Genomic DNA, 23,139 nt, shown 5'->3' with positions numbered 1-23,139 from the left:
TCGAGTCACGTTCCGCATTACTGCATCAATCACAACCAAGAACATAGTTGGCGACAGGATACACTCTTGACAAATTCCTGAAAGTACAGATATAGGCTCAGATATATGGCCCCCATGAATGACTCTACATGTGTATTCATGGTACGTTTCCTGAATGAGATCGATAATTTGTGCTGGAGATGTTCACTTGTAAACATAGAATGTTGAAAGCCTAAGTGACATGAGGAGTAGGATATAAGTCATATTTCTGGAGATATGAAAGTGATCTATGAATAATCATTCGTAAACAGTAAAGCAATGATAAATAAATAGATAGTACGGGAAAGGCACTGTATATGAAGTAATAATATTAGTAGGTAATGGAAATATACAGAGATAATGTCAAAAGATTATAAGAAATTAAATAATGAAACGTGTAAATTGGGATAAAATGCATATTTATTACAATTAACATATGCTACATACATAATATGTATAAACTGGATACCTTAATAAAATGTCATCTTTAAACTGATGAGCTCTCTCCTTATTAATCCTAATCCTTCTTATATCTCTCAGTCCCCCTTACAAGCTTGTTTCAGCTTCACAGTTTTAGGAGGTGGAGAATCTACACTGTCTTAATTTTGGAAGATTAGAATAAGGAAAGAGCGGAATAACAACAATAAAAATTAGAAGAGAGAAAAAATTATTTATACAGGTGGCAGAAGATGAACACAGGAGAAAAAAAAACTCAATGGGGTTGCATTATATAAGTAGTATTTCTCTCTATTTCTAAACTCTCAATGGGGTTGCATTATATAAGAAGTATTTCTCTCTATTTCTACGTTTCACTTATATACATGTATACATTTGCATCATGATACCCCAAATGAAATTACATAACAAAAATTCAGTTTTATTTTTCATGTGGCTATTCAAATAATATGTGTTTATATATACACAATGTATACTAACAATCACTGGAACAATTACTTGTATTAGTAATTCACACCCTACAGGTTTAAATAAAACAAACAGCCTCCCTTTACAATGTATGTGCAGTAAATACAAGTAAAATATTGCTCCCATTTCCCATCAGTCTTTATATGATTCAGGATTGTACAGTAAGGGGCATGCTGTAGCTTCAAAGAAAAGATGAAAACCACTATATACCAAACATTTAGACTTAAAAATGCCATGATTAGCTGATGCAGACAAGTATCAAAAAAAAAAAAAAAAAAAAAAAAAACTAATCTGTAGTATTAAAGGAAACAACTGAGGACATATGGTCATTAAAACTCCTTAATAAGAGATATATACTGTCTAGCAGGATCAAGTATACATCACACATTCTCTAGATCACAGACAAAATAATTAATTATTTTAAAGATGCGAACATTCAAAGCTTCCACATCATATATGTTGGCAACTACATAATCTTTGGCAAGATGTTCAGAGACCACCCGTAAAAAGAAGAGGCATAGAATCCTTTTGCCAGCCCAAAATTCTCTATTTTGCTGCTTAGTGCAGGAGTAAGAGAATGCTGAAACTGATGCCATGTTGCCATTAAAAAGTTAAATCAAGAACAACATATAGTTGTTAATACCATTTATTATTTACGTAGTATTTACTACACATTTTATTAACAACAGTGACAAGCTGAAGGCATAGCACCTGATTCTATGTATATCCTGTCTAATTAATATACTAAGAAAAAATTAGAAATATTTACAACAAGTTTGCTTGGGAGCAACAATGAAACTTCAGCAGTAAATAAAAAACTATATCAATATTATGTACAAAATTACTCCTTTTCAATTTCCAAGATGATATTTTGTTCCAAACAACCTTTATCCAGTTTAAAATTAAAGCACATTGGTGCACTGGGAAAATTTTTATGTGGCATGACATATGAGATGCATAAAGTCTTTTCTAATAACCTATGTACATGTGCCTGTACTGGTGTGCGTATTTGTAATTAACTTGGTCTAGGGCTAGGAAAAGCAAGAAAGAGGTCATCACTAATATGTTAGGTGGAGAGTTGAGAAGTAATTGAGTAATCATATTACTTGTAATTAATACATTTTTATTAATTTTTACTTGTAATCATTACTTTTTACAAAATGTAATTTTTAGTCATAATTTACTTCTTGAAATAAAATTGTAATTGTTACATTTCAATAATCGATATATTGGGTCGATGCACAAGTTCGTGCGGTATTCTTTTGGGTTTGCAACAACGCTTATTGCTTATCGTAATTCCGTTGTTTTAACCGAGTTTGGAGTTTGTGTGTTGTAAAACACAGGTTTTCTTGATTGTGAACATATTATTTGTGTATATTTCAGACAAACGGATATGGAATGTCAAGTTGAGAAAAGTGAGATTTCAGACAGATTTTATTCTTTGAGTTTAACCAAAGATCCAGTGCAGCAGGAGCTGCGAGAACAATTTGTGAAGTGTATGGAAATGAAGCAATTGCTGGAAGAACAGCACATAAATGGTTTTCCTGCTTTTGAACAGGACAGTTTGACTTGTCTGATGATCCATGTTCTGGAAGACCTTCAGAGTTTGAAGAAAATTGCTCGAATGAGTTGCTTCATGAGAATCTTCATCAAACAACACAGGAAATTGCGCAAGTCTTTGAATGTGGTCAGTCAACTATTGTACGCCATTTGCATTTGATGGGTAAGGTACAGAAATTGGGTATACAGGTACCATATGTGCTAAGCGACAGTAACAAAAATCAACGAGTAAACATCTGTTCATCATTGTTTGCCTGGCACCGGATGGCTTGCGATAGATACGAAGCATTCTTTTCGAACATTGTCACCGGTGACGAGAAATGGTGCCTGTATGTCAACATGAAGAGGAAAGAGTGGCTCAGCCCATCAATAAAAGCGACTCCCTGTACCCAGGATAGTGCCCATCCACAGAAAATCATGTTGAGTGTCTTCCAAAAAAGATGTAACGATTACCTCTGCTGTGTATAGTGACCAGCTAAGACGGCTTGCAGTTGCTATTGACAACAGAAGACAAAGACAACCACTCTTATTGCTCCATGATAATGCTCGTCCGCATACAGCACAATTGACCAAAGGTGTGATTGCCGAACTTGGCTGAGAACCTCTTCCTCATCCTCCATATTACTCTGACCTTGCCGCCTCAGATTTCCATCTTTTCCGCTCTCTTTCTAACCACATTCAGGGGCAAGTGTTTCCTGACGAAGCTTCTCTTGACCAATGGCTAACAGATTTCTTCCAGTCAAAACCAAAACACTTCTACAGGCTAGGAAATCAACTGCTACCTGAACGTTGGCAGAAGGTAATAGAGAGTGGAGGTGTATACATCACTGAGTGATTGTGAGTTACAGCGTGTGACAGTGACAGTAAAAAAAAAAAAAAAAAGTATAAAATATAAGGATCGCACGCACTTATACATTGACCCAATACATGGCATGGAAACAGAATTGGGGAAAAATTAAGTGATGATGAAGATAACTTTTTCAGTCAGACTGCAGCAGAACCATGACCAGTAGCTTCACCACTGCTGGATGAGGTACATTAAATGTTAATGTCATTTAATTTACGTCCCACTAACTACTTTCATGTTTTAAGAGATGCCAAGGTGCTGGAATTTTGTCACGCAGGAGTTCTTTTATGTGCCAGTAAATATGCCAACACGAGGCTAACGTATTTGAGCACCTTCAAATACCACCGGACTGAGCCAAGACCAATGCCTCAACCGCCTGAGTCACTCAGCTCAGTAAATCCAGTGACATCAAACTTATCCACCAGTATACATAACTACTGGGGATGTTCTTAAAATGAACACATTGGAGACGCCACTCGTAGAAACTGGACGCACTATTTCATTGCTGCTGACGGAGCTCGGAGAATCCATGGGCACGTTTTCACTGTTGCTAAAAAATAGTAGCTGCTGGTTCAGCGAGCTGTGACTTCACTAGGATACTGTTGAATGCTTCTATAAGCATAAAATGTACTAGTTATGAACTTAAGTCGGGAGCTCTTTCTTCAAGGCTGATAACACAGCCACGTTCCTACATAACCTGGGGCTGCGTCATCAATGACTCTCAGCTGTGAAATGAGCCGTACGGTACATGCGGACAGGAAGAGTGTGTTCGAGAGGCAGGCTTGTTTGTGTAATTCTTGTGAATATTTAGCATGTCTAATTCAAGTGTAGGAAATTTCGACAATGAATCCATAATGGATGTTCTTATGGAAGACACGAGTTCTGAAAATGAGGGTGAGGATAATAATTACACACTAAGTAAACATGACGATTCTGGCGCTTCAGGCAAGTAAATGTAGATAATGGGCTAATTTCAAATTGGTGTGAAGTGTAACAAAGTTTTATACCGCTTTCTGAAGTGGTTCTGTAATACTACTTTATAATGCTTCCTAAAAATGTGGGTGTTTCTCGTGTACCTGCAGCAACTCGATGCAACCCTGTCATCAAACAACGAACAGTGGGAAAGCAAATTCCTGGTTGTAAATGGGGATACCGATGCAAACTGACCAATTAGGTTAGAAACTGTATTAGTGTGTTTCAGTAGATATGTCCACAATATTAGGCAGATTTCGAAATATTAACCGAACTGGCATCCATAGCTGCGTCAATTTTTTTTTGTTTGTAAAACTTATTATCTTCATAAATTTATATTTAAAAATTGCTGCAGTACTATAATATTTAAAATGTATTTTTGTGTAGAAGAAAGTGTGATCTTTCTAAATAATCCAAAAGTTGTTATAATCATGGCTTAACCTAGCATTGAAAAAATTTCAAAAACCATTAAAAATCCTGCGATTTCTGGAGAGTAGCACATTCAAATACTGCTGCCTCCAATATGTTAAAAACAGGTATTCTTTCAAGTGTCCCTGAGCCTCTTTTCGGCAAATGCAAAAGGTGTACTTTCCCCAAGAGGTTGAAGTTTAGCGATGAGAATTTTAAGAAAGTAAATGGCATATTTTCAAATGTTAAATTTCACTAACTAAACTAAAAATTATATACACATACGTACATACATACATCTCCATTATAGACTTATGCCTTTCAGCATTCAGTCTTCAAGCCTCTGTGAATTTACTAATCGCTGACACAATCCTCTATTTGTAACTAGTTCTGTGGCCTCATTTAGTTCTATATCTCTTATCTCTGAACCGTTTGAAAGTGAGGCTAAGCATCGTCGTCTTGGTCTCCCCCTATCCCTCTTACCCTCTATAACAGAGTCCATTATTTTCCTAGGTAACCTATCCTCTTCCATTCGCCTCACGTGACCCCACCACAGAAGCCAGTTTATGCGTACAGCTTCATCCAGAGAGTTCATACGTAACATTAAAATTATGCCAAAAAGTCATTTCAAAACTAGCAAGGTATCAATTATGTTTATTCTTACCTAGTAATGATAGTCACTTAATGTCTCTATGCAAAAAACTAAAACAACACAAACTGAAGTGCAGTAAATATCCTTTTCTTTCTGAACTTTGGTATCATTCCAGCCCCATGCAAAAAACAACAACAACAACAACTAAAATTATAAAATAAACAAAATTCCAAATCAATAACAAGTATACATGTCAATAATAAAACCATAACACAATATTCTGTATCTGAAGATGTGTACATATTGTTATTTAAAAAAGAGGAAACTATAGTTTTCACTGAAAACTACAATTTCTGATCATTTCCAGTGTCATCATGAAGTATTTGGCCAATTCCAAGAATCAGTCAGAATCCTAAAGTACCCGCTCTGAAACAGAATTAAAAACAGATAGTAAACAGATATATCTGATTTAAATATATTTACAACTATATACAGTAGTTCTAAATCACAACAATAAATCAAAATAGGAATAACTCTCTGTTTTAAATTTGTATATTAGAACATCTGACTTTTGGCAAAGAAAATAGAAATCATTATCTTCCTTGCATTTTCATGCTTATGTGGGATCTGCATTCTTGCATTATTTTCACCACTTCAAACACTCCACAGCATTCTGAGGGTTGAGTTTTGATAGGCGCATGTAACTCTCATTTTGTCCAGCCACATGAGCATCACACTACACGCCAAATATTAAACTTTGTATTTTCGCTAGTACCTATGTAAACAAGCAGACCTCTAATATCTGCGTTGTTAAGCTGTTCTTAAACATATCCTCCAACTGGGAATCTAGTTAATTGTTAGTTACTATCTCTGTAGTTGTTACAATGCAGCATAATTTTCTGCGATGTCAACAGAGAATAATGTGGTCGCACGGCCTTCTCAGTGGAAGATACATGGTCTTGTATTCTGAGTTAGAGATTATCTAAACATCTAAAATATTGGTTATTGAAGATCCCTGGAGGTTTAAAGATACACTCACATTCACAAAAACCGGAACACCTTGAGAGACTAGAGATAGGAAGTTCATATTCACAGGACATGTGCATTGGTATGTTCTGAAGAAATGAACCGTGTTGGCCCTAAGGCTCAAGGTCCACATTAATATCTCGGTGCACAACCACCGACTGGTAAAATGTGCCTGCGGCTCTCACTGTCACTATAAACTGAAGGTGATGGATCAGTGCAACTTGAGCAGACATGCAGGATGCCTTGCAGACGTATGGGAGAACCGTACCATCAAATAAGTGAGTCTGAAAGAGGGTGCATTATTGGCACAAGAGAACGTGATGCATCCATCTGGGAAATTGCTGCTCGTGTGGGACGAAGTGTGTCGGCAGTGCAACAGGTGTGTATAGAATGGTCCAGAGAAGGCTGCAGAATATGATGAGATGGGTCTGATCGCACCACCCAGACCATATCCCACCCGAGAAGATAAGACACCTCATCCCAATGGCATTGCAGGACAGATCTGTGTCCTCCTCGGTTCTTGCGCAACAGTGTAACACATCGTATACTATAAGGAGTGACAGTACATCGCCATTTATTACGGTCTGGGTTACCGGCGCGTCATCCACATCTCTTCCTACCTTTGACTAACGTGTATAAACATTCTACACTGCAATAGTGTATGGAATGACGTCACTGGGGACAGGAATGGCAGCAGATAGTGTTTTCGGACAAATCTAGGTTCTGTTTGTTTGAAAATGATGGCCGCATTTTGGTTTGCCGCAGACAGAGGGAGAGGCATCACATTGACTGCATTCGCACAAGACATACAGCGCCAACTCGAGGCCTTATGGTGTGGGGTGCTATTGGGTACAAACACAAATCACAGTTGGCGCGTGTCCAGGGCACTGTGACCAATTTGACCTACTTGATTGACATCCTGCAGCCCGTAGCCATAGCCTTTGATAATGCGCGACCACATATTGCCGCACAGGATATCGGAATGTTGCCCTGGCCCGCCCGATCGCCGGACTGGTCGCCAATCGAAAATGTGGGGGATATGGTGAAACGATGGGTGCAGCACTGTGACCCAATGCCAACCATCAAAGATGAACTGTGGAACCAGGTGAATGCAGTATGGATGCTATACCTCAAGCCATTCGCGCTTTATATGCATCGATGCCATCACGCATGGAACAAATTATCAGTGCCCATGCAGGACCCAGTACCTACTATGCAACAGAATACATGCTGAACCTAGGTTACTAAACTACTAATCATTTCTGCAGAACATACTAATGAACATGTCCTGTGAATATAAACTTCCTATTTCTAGTCTTTCAAGGTGTACTGTTTTTTATGAACATGAGTGTACAATAAAACCTCATTAAGACGTTTCTGCAGGGGACACCAAAAAAGAACATATTAATTGAGAAAAGGTACTCCAGAATTTCAGATTAAAATCTATCCAACAGGAATATGGAAACACTAGACACGATTTTTTCCGACATGAGGGTATTTTACGTCGTGTATCCGCGGATACAGTGAAAACTATATTTACCATTTTTAAAGATGAGAAGTAAGTATTAAAAGTGGTGAAAAACATGAGGGAACAAATATGAAAACCTTTTCCACTGAGACTTATGAAAATTACAATTACTGAAAGGTGTGAAAATATCAAACAAATATGAAAACGTGTGCACAGGGGCCAATAAAAATATAAAATAATTATTGCAGATCACACTCGTTTTAAAACAAATATTAGTAGAAGCCATTTATTTTGGAACAATGGGTTATTAAACATTAGTTTCTGGTTACACTCTTAGACTATGAATTGGAGGTTACACCCGACCATGTACGACCGAGGGGAAATGACTTGACTGCCATTTTGAATAAACGTCAAGCAACTCCAGTGATCGAGTTGAAACTCGAAGGTGCGCGCGTTAAGACGAGATGCCAGTCCACTTTCGGACAGATTTTAATTTTGTCTTCACCAGTAAGGAATTTTACAACTTTTTCCATATCCATAATTAGACTACCACAAGGCAAATATGCACCACCTAGTCAACTTCACACAATTATGTTCCTAATCCAAATATAGACTACCGTATCACATGACCAATATTCGCTAGTGTTATTATTCAGCAATCTAACCGGCAAGCAAAACTGAACATTCCTGAGGTTAACGGCTTACTCCCCGAAGGTGCGACTTATCCTGTGAAGTTAGGAATTCAAGGTCTTTTCCTGTAATCACGCCAGTGTGGCGACAGCTCTTATCCCAGTTGGAAACCACGTTTCTTTCGCAAGGGATGACAAATAACATTTTCAGCGCTAGGAAAAATGTGACCATACAATGCGGTAATAACGAAAATGCATGACGCGATAAATGAGCTATTTTTATATAGATTTAATATGACGAGACTTTGAAATTACGACGTGCTAAGCAGAAAAACGTGTTAATGAGGAACGCACTAATGAGGTTTCACTGTATCTATCTGTACTTAATTCTGTTTTGCAGGTACACTTCAATTCATTGCTGCACGTCAATTTCTTCCACAAATCATTATCATGCATTCATTTTCTAATCCACGTAAAGACAAACAGACTATAGCCACGTACCACTTCTCTCTATCTCTTTCTGCACTGAACAGAGTTGTCTCCACTCTGCCTTCACCTACCTCCCCTACAGACACAAGCCACAATTGAGGCTCTTCTTCTTCTTCTTCATCCATTCTCTTTTCCAGATTCTTTCTGGGTAGATGAGTGTACCAAAGCCCTCCGCCTTACTCGATCTTCCCAACACTCCTCTTCTAGTACTTTATTGCTATCGACACCTCTATATGCAATACAGTCCAAAACAGAACTCCTCCATCTCATTCTAGGTCGTCCTCTAGGCCTCTTTGCAGTCTCTGTATCCACGAATGTTCTCTTTGGTATTCTCTCTCCTGGCATTCTCATCATGTGTCCAAACAATTTTAGCTTTGCTATATCAATCTCTTCTTGAAGTTTACACACTCCCACATTTCTCCTTATTTCCTCACTTCGTATTCTATCTCGTCTTGTCTTTCTCTGTATGCTCCTCAAGAACCTCATTTCAGCTGCTTGTATCTTACTTTAGTTCCACTTAGTCAACGTCCAGGCTGCTGAAGCATAGGTCAGTACAGGTTTGTGATAGGATAAGTATAAAACCTTCTTGAATTTCATTGGCACATCTTCGTTCCATACAATATCTCACACACTGGTAGAAACAATTGAGGCTAGTAACCTGAAATCAGTTCCGGTTTGGGCACTAGAGATACCAGACTTGAAACTAGAACTGGTTAAAATGTCACTAATGGACATCCAACAATCTTATAATTTCTTCATAATATCACCCATTCACAATCACTGACAAGTTTACACAACGTTAAAAATATAGTACACATGGTTAAAAATAATTTGATGGAAACTAAGGATGTTCTTGTAGAACAAAATATTTCTTTCTGTCATTAATATCTTTTCACACGTATGTTATAGTGTTTTAAGTGTTACATTTCATGTTTCGACAGAAATGGAAAATCAAAGTTCTATGATATGTTGGAGGGACCCACAAACAATGTAACAGCATTTAACTATATCTAACTGTCAAATAGCATCCCTAATTGTACACATTACCAATGTATTTTCATTCCATGTTTAATAGCCAAACATAACTGATAGTTCAACATTGTATTTTGTATTACTATATTTTGGATATGCTAGCATGTTCAAAGTTGGCGAACAGTAAACATCACAATGTAAATACATCTTATTATGTACTACACCAATTTCATTTCTAGGTTGACTTACAAGGCTGATGATGATCCCAACTCAGATCGAAACCAGTCCCACAGTCCCAAACCTATATACAGTAAAACCTCGTTAAGACGTTTCTGCAGGGGACAACAAAAATGAATGTGTTAAGTAAGAAAACGTACTACTGAATATACAAATAAAAACTATCCAACAGGGATATGGAAACACGATACAATTTTTTCTGACATGAAGGCATTTTAATAATACCAATATAAATGGGCTGTTATTGGACATTATAAATTTTCCAGCTAACTCATTCCTGGTTGCCAGCATTTCGCCCCAGTGTGCTAAGTTGGGCTCATTAGTTGGTAAATAGCACACCTACCAAAACGCATGGCGAGTGCATAGTGTGGAGACCACTGTGTAGGCTACTTGGAGCCACTGGCAGTGCCAATGCCTGGCCATCAGATGATGTAGATGTTGATTCCCATAGGGAACCTGAAATATTTGTCCCAAATTAGTAAATTTATAATACCAATACAAATGGTCTGTTATTGGACATATATATTTTCCAGCTAACTCATTCCTGGTTTCTGGGGCGAAACGTTGGCACTTTGGCTAGGCGGTCGCTTATCATCAAAGTGTTATTGGTTCATCAATAATCAGTTGAAGTGGAAGGGCTCAATTTAAACGTATCCTGTATTTAGATAGATAGAGAAAGAAAGGGAGAGAGACAGAAATAATTTATCATTATTTCAAACAGAGTTAAGTATACATTAATGTGAAATGGAGAACAGTTATCCTTGTAACAGCGGTACGCCTTCCCCAGCTACTTGAACTGCACACCTTCTCTATGGCCATCTATGTCCGTGAACAAGAACATTTAAAAACCTTTCAAAAACTTTGATGGTGTGATGGCTCTGCCATCTATTTTTTAATATCTGGTGGACTAAAAACTAATTGCTGAAGAAATTTTGTTTTGGGTAGTTGGAAACATTTTTTCTTCTTCTGAGGATTGTTTTGTTAATGTACCGAGGTTGTCAACGCTTCAGTTGGTTCCTTCTCTATTGTAACCTGCCTATCAAATGCTTGTAAATACATTCTCAAGCCAATCAAACCTGGAGGTGTGTATGGAAATTCAGCCTATCAGCATATTATATTTTAAATTAGTCTGGAACATTCCTCTACAGAACTATTTAAGGAGGGTACTTCAGGGCCGTCTTGCCTGAATTGTTCCAGTTCTTGAGTTTGCGACTTGATGGAGGCCAGGGAGGGCTAGGGGGCTGGACGTGGCCAGCTTGAAGAAGATTTAGTGCCACAAGGTAATGACAGAATTTACCTAAACATGTAATCGTGCCTGCAGGTAGTTCAAGGGGAAGGTTTCAGCCATTTTCTTAATATCTAACACGTAATCTTTTCTTTCTGGAGTTGAAATGTAGGGCCACCTGTGCAGTCTTCGGACTCTTATTTCTATTCCCTACTGGGGAAATATTTAATGTAAGGGAGCACGAGTGGTGACCGTCAGTTGTCTTCCCTTCAGCTCTTGAGATGGCTGACAAAATCACAATCACCGCAACAATATCAGACCAGGAGACCAAAATATTCACCGCTTATATAGGCAGATGGCAGAATATTCTAAATGTTTTACATCCAGAGTACGGATTGGATAATCTCAAACGGGTATAATTGGTGAATTATTTTACATTCTAGCAAGTGATAGGCACATAGAATAGAAAGTTTGGAAATCTTGCCTCGGCTTTTAAATTCCCCTCCTTTAGTCACCCTTTTTAGTATGGGATTAGCCTCTGTGTCCTTGGGCCTTAAGCCCACTTAGGTTCTCGTCTCTTCCAGAATGTTCTTTAAGGAGTGCTGGTATTTCGCCTCCTTGCCTTTTGTTAATGGCCTGTTGTGTGTAACCTTTTCTTTTTTTTATTCTTAAGGCCTCGTAGTATGAGTAATTATCCCTGTTTATTTCTTATAGTTCTTAGAGTAAATATGTCTACATTTCAGTTCCCTTTGGGAACAGTACTTAAACTAAATGTGCAACCTTGTAATAGATCTCAACCGTGTATGGACACTTTGAAGTGGGGTCATTCTACGGGTTGCCATATGTAACTAAGAGTGTCAAAAGCAACTGATTGCCTGATTGAGGCTAGCCTCTTGTATCTTGTAGCTGAGACCCTATAAATTGCACCTGTTTGGAGCAACTATGCCCTTTCACAATATTGTACCTGTCAGGAGCAATGATGCTCTTTTGTATGTAATTTAACAACTGGGAGTTTCTCCCAAATTATTTCGTACCTGATTTAGAACTTCTCAAGGCATTGTTGTAGCCGACGAGGTCGTTGTTAATATTTTCAACTAATTTTTGCTATACTATTAAATTTCTCTCTCTGAATTTTAAGAAAGGAAAGAAATAAAATTTCCAAATTTGTTACAGTTTAAGTTGCTCTTAAGTAATCCCCTGTCCAGCCATTCATCCCAGGCGCTTCTTATTCCTCTGTGAGTCACGGAAACCCTATAACAATCCTAACTGTTCCAGAGTTTTCCTTGATCAGCAGAAGTAAGGAAATGTGTGGGGTGAATAGATGGATAGTGCACAAAACAGAGTATAAGTTACACTAACAAATATGAGAAAATTGTATTTCTATCTTTTCTCATGGTTTAAAAGATTTAACACAACAACTACAAGTTAACAAGATATAAGAGATAGCCGAAATCTTAAACAATAACCAGAAGAGCATTGGTGCTCAGTAAATATTTACAATTTTGAAAATTACAATTTGACATATATAGAGCTCTTCAGCTCCAAATACACAACAAAAGAGCTCGATAACTCTAGAACAAGTACAGGAGTGAGCACAGTAGACTTTAAAAGGCATAATCAGTAGGGGAAGAAACTCCCATTTCAAACATAGTCAGTTTTGCAAGGCTTGAAGTTAAATTTCAAACGATGGCTAGCCTCAATAGTTAAGAAGTTTCGTATCAGAAAAAGAGATCACATCTCAAAGGAGATTTACAATTCACAGGTCACAATCCGGTAAAACACACAACATGGGTTTACTAAATTTGCCCCATCGTGGACTATAGAAATAATTTTCGAGGTCACCTTAGTAAGACCAATCAGTTATTTCAAAGCAGTACCTAATAGTTTGCTTAATAGCAAGGTCATCCTCATAAAAAAGCACATAAGGAGCCATAAGGCCTATACTACTTGGCCACAAAACATGAGAAAAGCTAGTATTACAATTTGCCGATAACAAAATCAAAAGGAGGCGGAAAATCAAGCAATCCCGAAAGTTTACGATTATCAAAAAAATCCCAAGTGGGCTTAAAGCAAAGAAACAGAGATTAAGCCCATGCTACCGGGTGACTAAGTTGGAGAACATAAAAGCCTAAACAGCAAGTCAAATTTAGATAAGTAAAGAAAATCTTCCATCACCCAATTCAAATTAGAAGGGGAGAATTACGAGGGTAACCACTCTTGCTCCCTTAAGTCTTAAGACTGCCCACAAGAGCCTACATTACAATGAAATCAGAACGGAAACCCTAACTATTACATTCTAATGAAAACTGCTAAAATCTTCCCTATATTTCACACGCAGCATAAAACATTCAGTTATGTTGTTCTGCCATACACTGTTAGTTGAAATTTCCTCAGGCCCACCTCCTATCTCCCGAGGGAGACCCTCTCTATCCTCTGTCAAGACGCACACACAATCACCGCAACAATATCAGACCAGGAGACCAAAATATTCACTGCTTATATAGGCAGATGGCAGAATATTCTAAATGTTTTACATCCAGAGTACGGATTGGATAATCTCAAACGGGTATAATTGGTGAATTATTTTACATTCTAGCAAGTGATAGGCACATAGAATAGAAGTAGATTTGACAACTTTTGAAAAGTAAATATGAACAACATAAAAGTATAAATATTCTCAATGACAAGTAATGGGTTTTGACTCCAAGAGTGCGCTAATAACCAGATGGCAGAGCCATCTAACCATCGGAGGAAAAACTTTTAGAATGTCACAAAAGTGCTTATCAGAGATGGATACTGTAGAAACGGCACACAAAACAAATAGACGGAGATGTTACACCCACAGCACACTAATCATCAATGGTTTGACTATAAACACATTCCAATGGATTCAGTGGATCAGTGGTAGCGTCAACCTCCAGATTCCTAGATCGTGCATTCAAACCTGGCAGACCTAGTCAGAGTTTTGAAGAGTAGCAAAGAATCCATTCGATACTTTATGTTATACGATGTTGGTATGTAGAAGATCTCTGGTGACACACCTAGTGTTCACCTGATAAAATTACAAAAACTCAGTCATTGATCATCCAACAGAGATTTGGTTTACTCTGACAGAGTAAAACAGAATGTCAAATTTGATACACTGGCAGCCCAAAAGGTGTCAAATTGAAATGCCCTTACATGGTAACTGGGGCCATACAATTATTACTATTATTATTTTTATTATAAACAAACAAAAAGAACAAACAAAATGGTATTACAGCCCAGATAGGCCTTGGCCTACTAGGTGACCGCTGCTCAGCCTGTGGTCCTGCAGATTATGAGGTTGTGCGATGTTAGCACACCAAATCATCTCAGCCGTTATTCTTGGTTTTCTAGACCGGGTCCGCTATCCCAACATCAGAAAGTAGTGGATTTTTAACCAATCCTCAGATCTGGGTAAAAATCCCTGAACAGACTAGGAGTTAAACCCAAGTCCTCTGAGTAAGCAGGCTCATATCTCCAAACCATGAGGCCTGCAAGTTATCATTACAGTACTTAGGTATTCCATAGCCCGCTGTGATGTCCTTTCAGCCTCAACAGTTTGCCAAATCTTATAAGAGCTAGCGAATGAGATTTGTTCTGTTTCTTGTTGCAAGGAGCTCTGATAGCCGTGCCCTCCTGACAGTGTGCGCCAATGTATTTGATGTTTACTGCAGTCGATTGTGCGTTCGAAAAACAGAATTGTCGAGACTTGAGACTTTCTGTTTTAAAATCTATATTCCCTCTACTTTTGAAGGTAAGCTAAATAATTACAATTTTTTTTTTAAATAGACCATTCAATGAAATGTCTATCAAACAGCAGCTCTGTCTGATGCCAAAATGAACAAGTTTTTCTGGCAGGTATCTGTATTTAAAGTGGCTACCATATATTATAAATGTTATAATCTATTAACTTCATTGTCTGTATTAATGGTGAAAGTAATCGCAAATATAAAGACAGGAACTTTCCATCTAATCAATACATTTATTATATTATGAAGTACTTAGAACATGCTAATATGTCAGTACCGGTTTCGACCCTTTTAGTGGGACATCTTCAGCTGAAGAACCTATCATCTTAATAATAACAACTTATAATGCTAAAACACAGCTTGTCCTAATTTAAAAGTAAATGGCTAAAAGTGTTTTCACGAGATAAGTTTGACCCTAACATGAAGTGTAAGTCATTTTTAGATTTTAGTGAATATTTTTCAGAAAACAGGTAGTGTGCCAAGTATTTTCCCAAACTATTTACCCCAAAAAGCGACTGCAACACCAAGATGGGAATTAACTAAACCAAATGTGCTGGCAAGAAACGGAAAACAAAAGCGTAGTCTGCCCAAGAATAATTACAAGCCTACTTCTTGTTCACTAAATGATGAAGCAATCCTAAAAGGGAATGACCAACCGAACTTCAATTCAGTTGCTGTGCAGACGGGGGAGCTTCCATTTTGATGTCACAGAAATTACAAAGGGAAAATGGTGCCTTAAGGTGTAAACTGTAGCAGGCCAATAACAAGCTCAGAGACATTTTAAGAAAGCGCGAGGAATCAGCTATAAAGTGTGAGTACAGTAGAAGTCCGATATAGCAAGTACGGCATATAACGAGAACTCTGTCATAGCGACGACTTTTTTTCTGTCCCTTCAAGATTCTTATATTAAACTGTGTATCGTCCTTCGGTTACAGCGAGAACCATATCACTGACGCATCCGTTATTACGAGCAATTAAGCGCACCCAATTTTTTCCGTTACCGATATTTATGCAGCCCAGCAATGATATTGCATGCGATCGATTACTTTCGGCACATCGTGTCTTCGCTATGTGCACTAGCAAGTTCTCTCGTCGTCATTCGAAGGCGATGTTGGAGTTGATAAGTAATACCCTTCGACTGCTGTTCTCTAAATAAAATTCGAAATGAAAGAGAATAACACGTTTACGTAATAAATGCGTAAATAACGTGTCCGATAACGGTTGTTAACTTGTTAAAAATTAAGGCTGACTAAACAACCACTTAATTTTGAGGCTAAATACTGCAATTAAGTAAGAATGGAATACACCTTGAGATATGGCAGAGTGCTTAATTGATTTCAGAGGTTAGTTTATATTTTGTCGCGTCTGGTTAAATTACGGAAAGGCTGTTATGAAAATTTATAGCGAGGTTATCATTTCTCTACTGGCACTTGAAGTGTGTTTTCATCATACGTATAGTATGGTTAAGTTAGGATACGTGACGCTGTTTGAATAAGAAAGCTGGAACATCTGCAACAAAATGCGATCGATCATCTTCGGTACGGTATAGTTTTTTCACTTTGTGCATTTGCGAGCTCTCTCGTTGACATTCAAAGGCAATGTTGGAGTTGATTAGTAATACCCTTCGACTGCTGTTCTCTAAAGAAAATTCGAAATAAAAGAGGATAACAGGTTTTCGTAATAATTGTGTAAATAACATGGCCGATAGCAGTTGTTGACTCGTTAAAAATAAAGATTGAAGTAAATTATATCTTAATTTTAATGTTATATACGGAAATAACTACTGTTAAGAATGTGATACACCTCAAGATATGGCAGAGTACATCACTGATTTCAATTAATATTTCATATCTTCTCGCGTCTAGTTAAATTTCGGGAATGCTATTTACATGTAAATTTTTTGCGAGGAGGTTATTTCTCTACATGCGTTTCAAACACGTTTTCGTGATACATACGGTTAGGTTAGGTGACACAGTTGAAGAAGAAAGCTGAGGTGTTTGCCACAGAAGTCTCTGGAGTGATACCGTATTTCTCCGAATCCAAGACTTTTTTATCCCTCAGAATTCCATGCGAAAACTCAAGGGTTGTTGCATTCGCGGCCTAACAGAAAGTTAATGGATACCACTGGCAACTACCGCGGTAACCACGCTTCTTTTCACACGCGCACAGAACTCGTTGACAATAAACGACCGCCTCTTTACTATGCATCGCTAGCCACGACAACCGGTTGTACAGTGCCTGTGTTTTTCTCAAATCTGCAGAATGGCATCAAAACATGCGACCCTTCGAATTCTTAGAAAAGAAATGGCTACTCAGTGGCAGAGTTATAACGCTTCTATTGTACTTGACGCTTAGTAAAATTAAGTTTTATAGACAGCAGGAATATTTTCGTGATGGTTAGTCGTATTGTAAAGATACGTGGAAAGGGTATTGCCGGCAAATATTCAACGGGTTCTAGTCGATATTATGATGCCAATTTTAAGTTAATGGTTATTAAACACTTGGAAATGTAGAATAATTGTGCAGCCGCAAGAAAATACGGCATAGACCTAACTAAAGCCAATATTTGGCGTTAGCGTGAAGACAAAAGTGCTAAAAAAAATGCGTACTGTACAAAAAATGCATTCAGTGGTCCGCAGCAAGGATGCTTTAAAAAGTCTAAGATTAAAATTGTGATATATGTGCACGAAAAACGCCAGGGCGGAATTTCCATACCGTGGCGCAATAAACTTGTTTGTTGACTTTCAACGTCCGCGATTAGGCCTATACATCGCTACCTGCTGAATTTGGCCGAACCCGGCAAGCGAGACGTGCTTGTAGCGGTAGCCGGTTATATCTGACGCTGACTAAAAGTAAGAGTTTTATAGACAGCAAGAATAATTTCCTGATGGATCGTCGTATTGTAGATGCGTAAATAATGTGGATGATAGCAGTTGTTAAGTCATTAAAAATAAAGACTGAAGTAAACGATATCTTAATTTTAATGTTATGTACGGAAGTAAGTAGGAATGTGATACACCTCAAGATATGGCAGAGTACAAGTAAGAATGTGATACACCTCAAGATATGGCAGAGTACATCACTGATTTCAGAGGATATTTCATATCCTCTCGCATCTAGTTAAATTTCGGAAATGCTGTTTACGTGTAACTTTTTGCGAGGAGGTTATTTCTCTACATGCGTATTTTTTGAAGGAAAAAGTGGGGTTCATCTTGGATTCGGAGAATTCGGAATAGGTATTGCCGGCAAATTTTCAACGGGTTCTCTTCGGTTTTATGATGCCAATGTTAAGTTAATGGTCCTTAAACCCGCGGAAATAAAGAATAATTGTGCAGCCGTAAAAAGAAAGAAATACGGCATGACGAAAATCAAATGTTCGCGTCTAAAAATAGTCTAAAAATGCGCAGGCCTACTGTACAACAAGGCATTCGTATGATTTTACAAAGTTCTTTTTGAGCCTTATTTAAATTTTTTGAAGGAAAAAGTGGGGTTCATCTTGGGTTCGGAGAAATACGGTACTATATTTTTTTCAGAACGAAATTAAACATACACTTTCACGTAGTATTGGATTACGAAAAATAAACAAGTAAGCCGTAGTGTGGATATCATCTGCGAAAACGCAAGTTTTGAACAAAGTGATTGCCGTTTCATACCGATTTGAATGTTCATGGGGGATTTTCCAAATTTTATACAACAATCGGATATAACGACAATCCGCTATAACGAGTAAATTTTTTGCCCTTATGAATTCTCGCTATAACGAACTTCTACTGTATTTTGAAGATAATGAGTACCACAAAATTGTTGAGTTCTTACTTTTGGAAGACTGTAGCAAAAATTCCAACCATTCATTTTTATTGGATGAAATACTGAATTTGAGAATATTAACAGCAAGAGGGTCACAAATTTCATTGAAATAGTGCATGCTATGGCATTATTGCTCGCCAAAGGATTAAACTCACAAGAGACTATATCATTAAACTGCCGAGAAAAAGAACTCTGTCTCGTTTTGTAGGAAATACCTGTCTTGAAACAGGAGTTATGCCTCTAATTAGAGCTAAGCTCACGGCAGAAGCTGAAAATCTTAATAAGACCAAATCATTATGCAGTCTAGTTACTGATGAAATGTCAATCAAACAGCAGCTCCTGTATGGTGCTAAAACTGACTTATTTTTTGGATAAGACGACAATTCAAGCCACATTCAGGCACTAAAGAATTCCAGCTTCCGATGTAGACATTCAAGAAGGCACATCACTGAGTAAAAACTGACCAGTTTTAGTGAACAGATTATTGTGCTTCCTAATTTGTGATCTGGTTACTAAATACAGACTACCTATAGCATATTTCATTATGAAAAAATTATCAGGTTAACTTCACACCTTGACCAAGCATGTCATCAAAGAAGTTGAAGGATGTGGTTTCTTTGTACTTCACGTCGTAACTGATAACCGTAAGACCAATGAACAGGTAGCTATGATGAAATAATTTTCTACAGGCAAGCAAATGAAGAGCATAGTACCTCATGCAGAAAGTTCAAGTCAGCCGCTAGTTTTATCCTATGACCCCAGAGGTGCCAACCTTTGAAGTGAGTTTTCAGTAATCTCCCCCACCAGAAAATTTTGAGTCAAATCCAAAGTATATCTCCTACCTTTCTGATAATGACATCCCCTTTGTCCTTTCCGACAGCAGAGGTGCCAACATTTGAAGTAAGTTTTCAGTAATCCCCTACACACACCCCCTGCCCACCTGGAAAATTTTTAGTCAAATCCAAAGTGTATCTCCTACCTTCTTGATAATGATATCCCCTTTGTCATTTCCAACAGCAATCTACTCTGAAGTATTTCATATAACCCAACAAAATTTGCACATTACCAGTTAGTTCTGTTATAAAACATTTTTGTAGCTTGTTTTGCACCCAGCAGCTGCTTTTCAGTGTGGATTTTCTTAAAGCATCCTTCCCTCTGTGATGGAATTTCTGCCTTCTGAACCATAAGAGTTTCCAGTGTAGATGTGCTCAACGTACATCTGAATTCTGTCCAATTTTTTCTTTCAACAACGAAAACCCTTTCTGTGGGAGAGTTACTATCGGATACACTTAATACTGCAAATACAATATTACCTAAGGTTTTATAATGGAGAAGAGCTCTTTCAATCACAATGAATTTTCAACGCTCATGGGTAGCAAACGGAAGTGACGACTGAAGTATCATTGCCAACTCACAAGCACTGAAACGAAGAGGGTTGAGCAGTAATGATCGAAAGGATTGATTTTTCCTGATTTCCTTTTTTTTCCCTGTAGAAAATTATTTTTTGGGGATATTGTCGCTTTTTCGTAATAATATCCCCTTTGACCGTAATGTCGTAATCGTGAGGTGAAATCCTTAATAATTATGGATAATCCATAATAGTTGGCACCTCTGTGACCCATATCATATCCTTGAGTTTTATTTTTTTGGGTTACTATTTGTTTTACGTCCCTCTGACACAAACAGGTTTTATGGCATTGATGGGAAAGGACAGGGCTAACACTGGGAAGGAAACAACCGTGGCCTTAATTAAGGTACAAACCCAGCATTTGCCTAGTGTGGAAATGGGAAACCACAGAAAACCATCTTATGGCTGGTGATAGTGGGGCTCGAACCCACAGTCTCCCAAATGCAAGCTCACGGCTATGTGACACAAAACACACACCTAACTCACTCGGTTGTTAAGAATCTAAAGTTACAGTTGCTTGAAAGAACCATTTTTGATGGAGAGAAAGATATAACGGGAACACAATAAGAAGTTTGTACAACATTCAGGCTACAAATACAGTGAAGCTCGTCGACTTTTTGAGTGAGAAATATATTCATACCTGCCAACTTTACAAAACCAAAAAACAGGAGATTTTGATATGAAAATCAGGAAAAATCAGGAGATACAATTGGTCAAAACTGCTTATTCTACACGTCTTGCGCAATACAGAAGTGTTATGGTATATATTATAACACTTATTGTCTCAAAACTCAACTGTTGCTATATGGGGCTACAAGACTAAAAATTATATATAGGTAGAATGTGAGTGAGATGAACGGTCTCTGATAAACCTTCCAAAAATTGTATGAACTCACGCTTCACACGTGTGAATCAGTCATGCACTTAGATGCCATTACTTAGCAAATGCATCACACGCCCGCGCGATCATGCGAAGCGCAATGCTACTTTTATCCAGTGATGAATTAAAATTCGCCAGAATTGTCTCCAAATGGCTCCTAAAATCTCTAGATAAGTCACTAGTTGCTATCTTTGAAATTCTGTCACAATTATTTTTTTTAAAAAACTTCAAATCTAGTGACTAGTCTCTAGAATAGACTAGAGAACGAACACTGAACATAGCACGCGAGAACGAGAGATCGACAATCGATATACCCGTCGCGATAACAGGTTTCAATAAACATCGCACATTCGCGCACATTTCTGGTATTAATAAACGTCCATATTTCATTTGAAAGTGGCAGTGAGCGAAGAACTCCTGGCCACTGGCGTACAAAGCTGAAATGGCAGGATTTGAAAGCAAATGTTTGAAGTTCACCAAAAAATAAGCTAAAATCGGGAGAAATAATAGAATAATAGGGAGTGGGAAAAACTGTCAAAAATCTGGAAATTTGGCAGGTATGTACATTTTTACTACAAATTTTGATATATGGCCTATAATTTGAGCAACAACGGAAGTGTTCAAAAAACTGAAATAAAATGCAAACTCTTAAGCCGCGAAGTTCTGCGTGTGAAGTTGCTGCTTCAAGACACGACATGCTGAAGTTAATATTCAGGAGTCAGCTATCAGCGCCAAATGGAGAAATCTGAAACTTATACCTATAACAAGCGAGCAGGCATGATGCTAAGGCTTAAAGAACATCGTAGCGAGCTATGGTTATGCACTCCATTATCACTGTTTAACTTTTGTACAAGTCCTAACATTTTATAGCTATTTGTAACTGTAGAGAAAATTTACCTTCAAGAAGGTACGGAAGCCCAAGGTAGCAAGAATACCAAGAGTGAATATCAGGGTATGAGTAAGATAGGTCCTACTTAAACCCAACCCTTTTCTCTTTAGTAGCAGCATGGTAAGGAAATTAGTCTTCTTCTCGGTGTAAGGAGGATACCTGCTCCTGAAAGGAAAATAAATGAATATCAAGAGCAATAGTAAGTATCCTTACAATGCACAATATTCCTTTGCTAAAATTTAAGCTCAGTATTCTGCTACTAACATTTATCACAGACAAAACCAAGATGACGAAAGTATGCAGTAGTTACAAAGGAAAAGAGCACTGTAAGTTAAAATGTTTGAATACATGTCTCTTTTAGTTAATCTATGACAATTTAAACTTCTGTGTTGAAAAATATATTTTACTACAAAAATATATATATATATACGATGGGGATCAAATATAAACAGGATTTTATTTACACATGATCTGTATAGGCTTTTGGGCTTATTTTTTACTTGCACTATATTTTTTATTGAAATTCATTTATTGAAAATCACAAGGAAATTACAATTTACTTTTCCACATAGTTTCCTGCTTTGGAAAAGCATTTGTCCCAGCATATGGGCAGCTTTTTGATGCCCTCATCATAAAAAGAATAGGGTCGTGTCACCAGCCAGTTGCACACGAAGTCTTCCACACTCTCGTCATCTTCAAATCGTTGCCCTCCTAGAGCCACTTTAAGCAGTCCAAACAAATGCATTTCCTGTAGCTTGGAGACAGTTCGAGTTGCAGTATGATGCCGCGCATTGTCGTGGAAGAGCATAACCTGTTAAATCGGTTAGTCTCGTCTTTTGCAGCGGTATGCAACCCTCGCCTTGTTCAACAGCTCGCAATAGTAAGCAGCATTGATTGTGCGACGATCATGCAAAAGAATCAATCAGCAAAATCCCTCGACAATCAAAAAAAAAATGGTTGCAAGAAACTTGCCAGCTGACAGTCGAGTCTTGGCTTTCACTGGTGCTGCCTCCCC

At 37.8% G+C, this 23,139-nt stretch overlaps 1 protein-coding gene across 1 annotated transcript in view; it reads right to left on the bottom strand.

The window, feature by feature from the left end:
• Positions 1-4,093: 4,093 nt before the first annotated feature.
• LOC136873837 (aldehyde dehydrogenase, dimeric NADP-preferring) overlaps positions 4,094-23,139 on the bottom strand; it is a 99,082-nt gene continuing 80,036 nt past the window's right edge. Inside the window, exons 11-12 of the mRNA XM_067147106.2 lie at positions 22,133-22,289; positions 4,094-5,747 (exon numbers count right to left, since the gene is read on the bottom strand). Coding sequence (XP_067003207.1) covers positions 5,694-5,747; positions 22,133-22,289 — 211 coding nt within the window. The 3' untranslated portion in view covers positions 4,094-5,693. The remainder of the gene's footprint in view (positions 5,748-22,132; positions 22,290-23,139) is intronic.

Source organism: Anabrus simplex, chromosome 5 (assembly GCF_040414725.1).
Source record: "Anabrus simplex isolate iqAnaSimp1 chromosome 5, ASM4041472v1, whole genome shotgun sequence".
Lineage (NCBI taxonomy): Eukaryota > Metazoa > Arthropoda > Insecta > Orthoptera > Tettigoniidae > Anabrus > Anabrus simplex.
The sequence above is the reverse complement of the archived record's forward strand: the minus strand, read 5'-3'. Positions and strand labels throughout refer to the sequence as shown.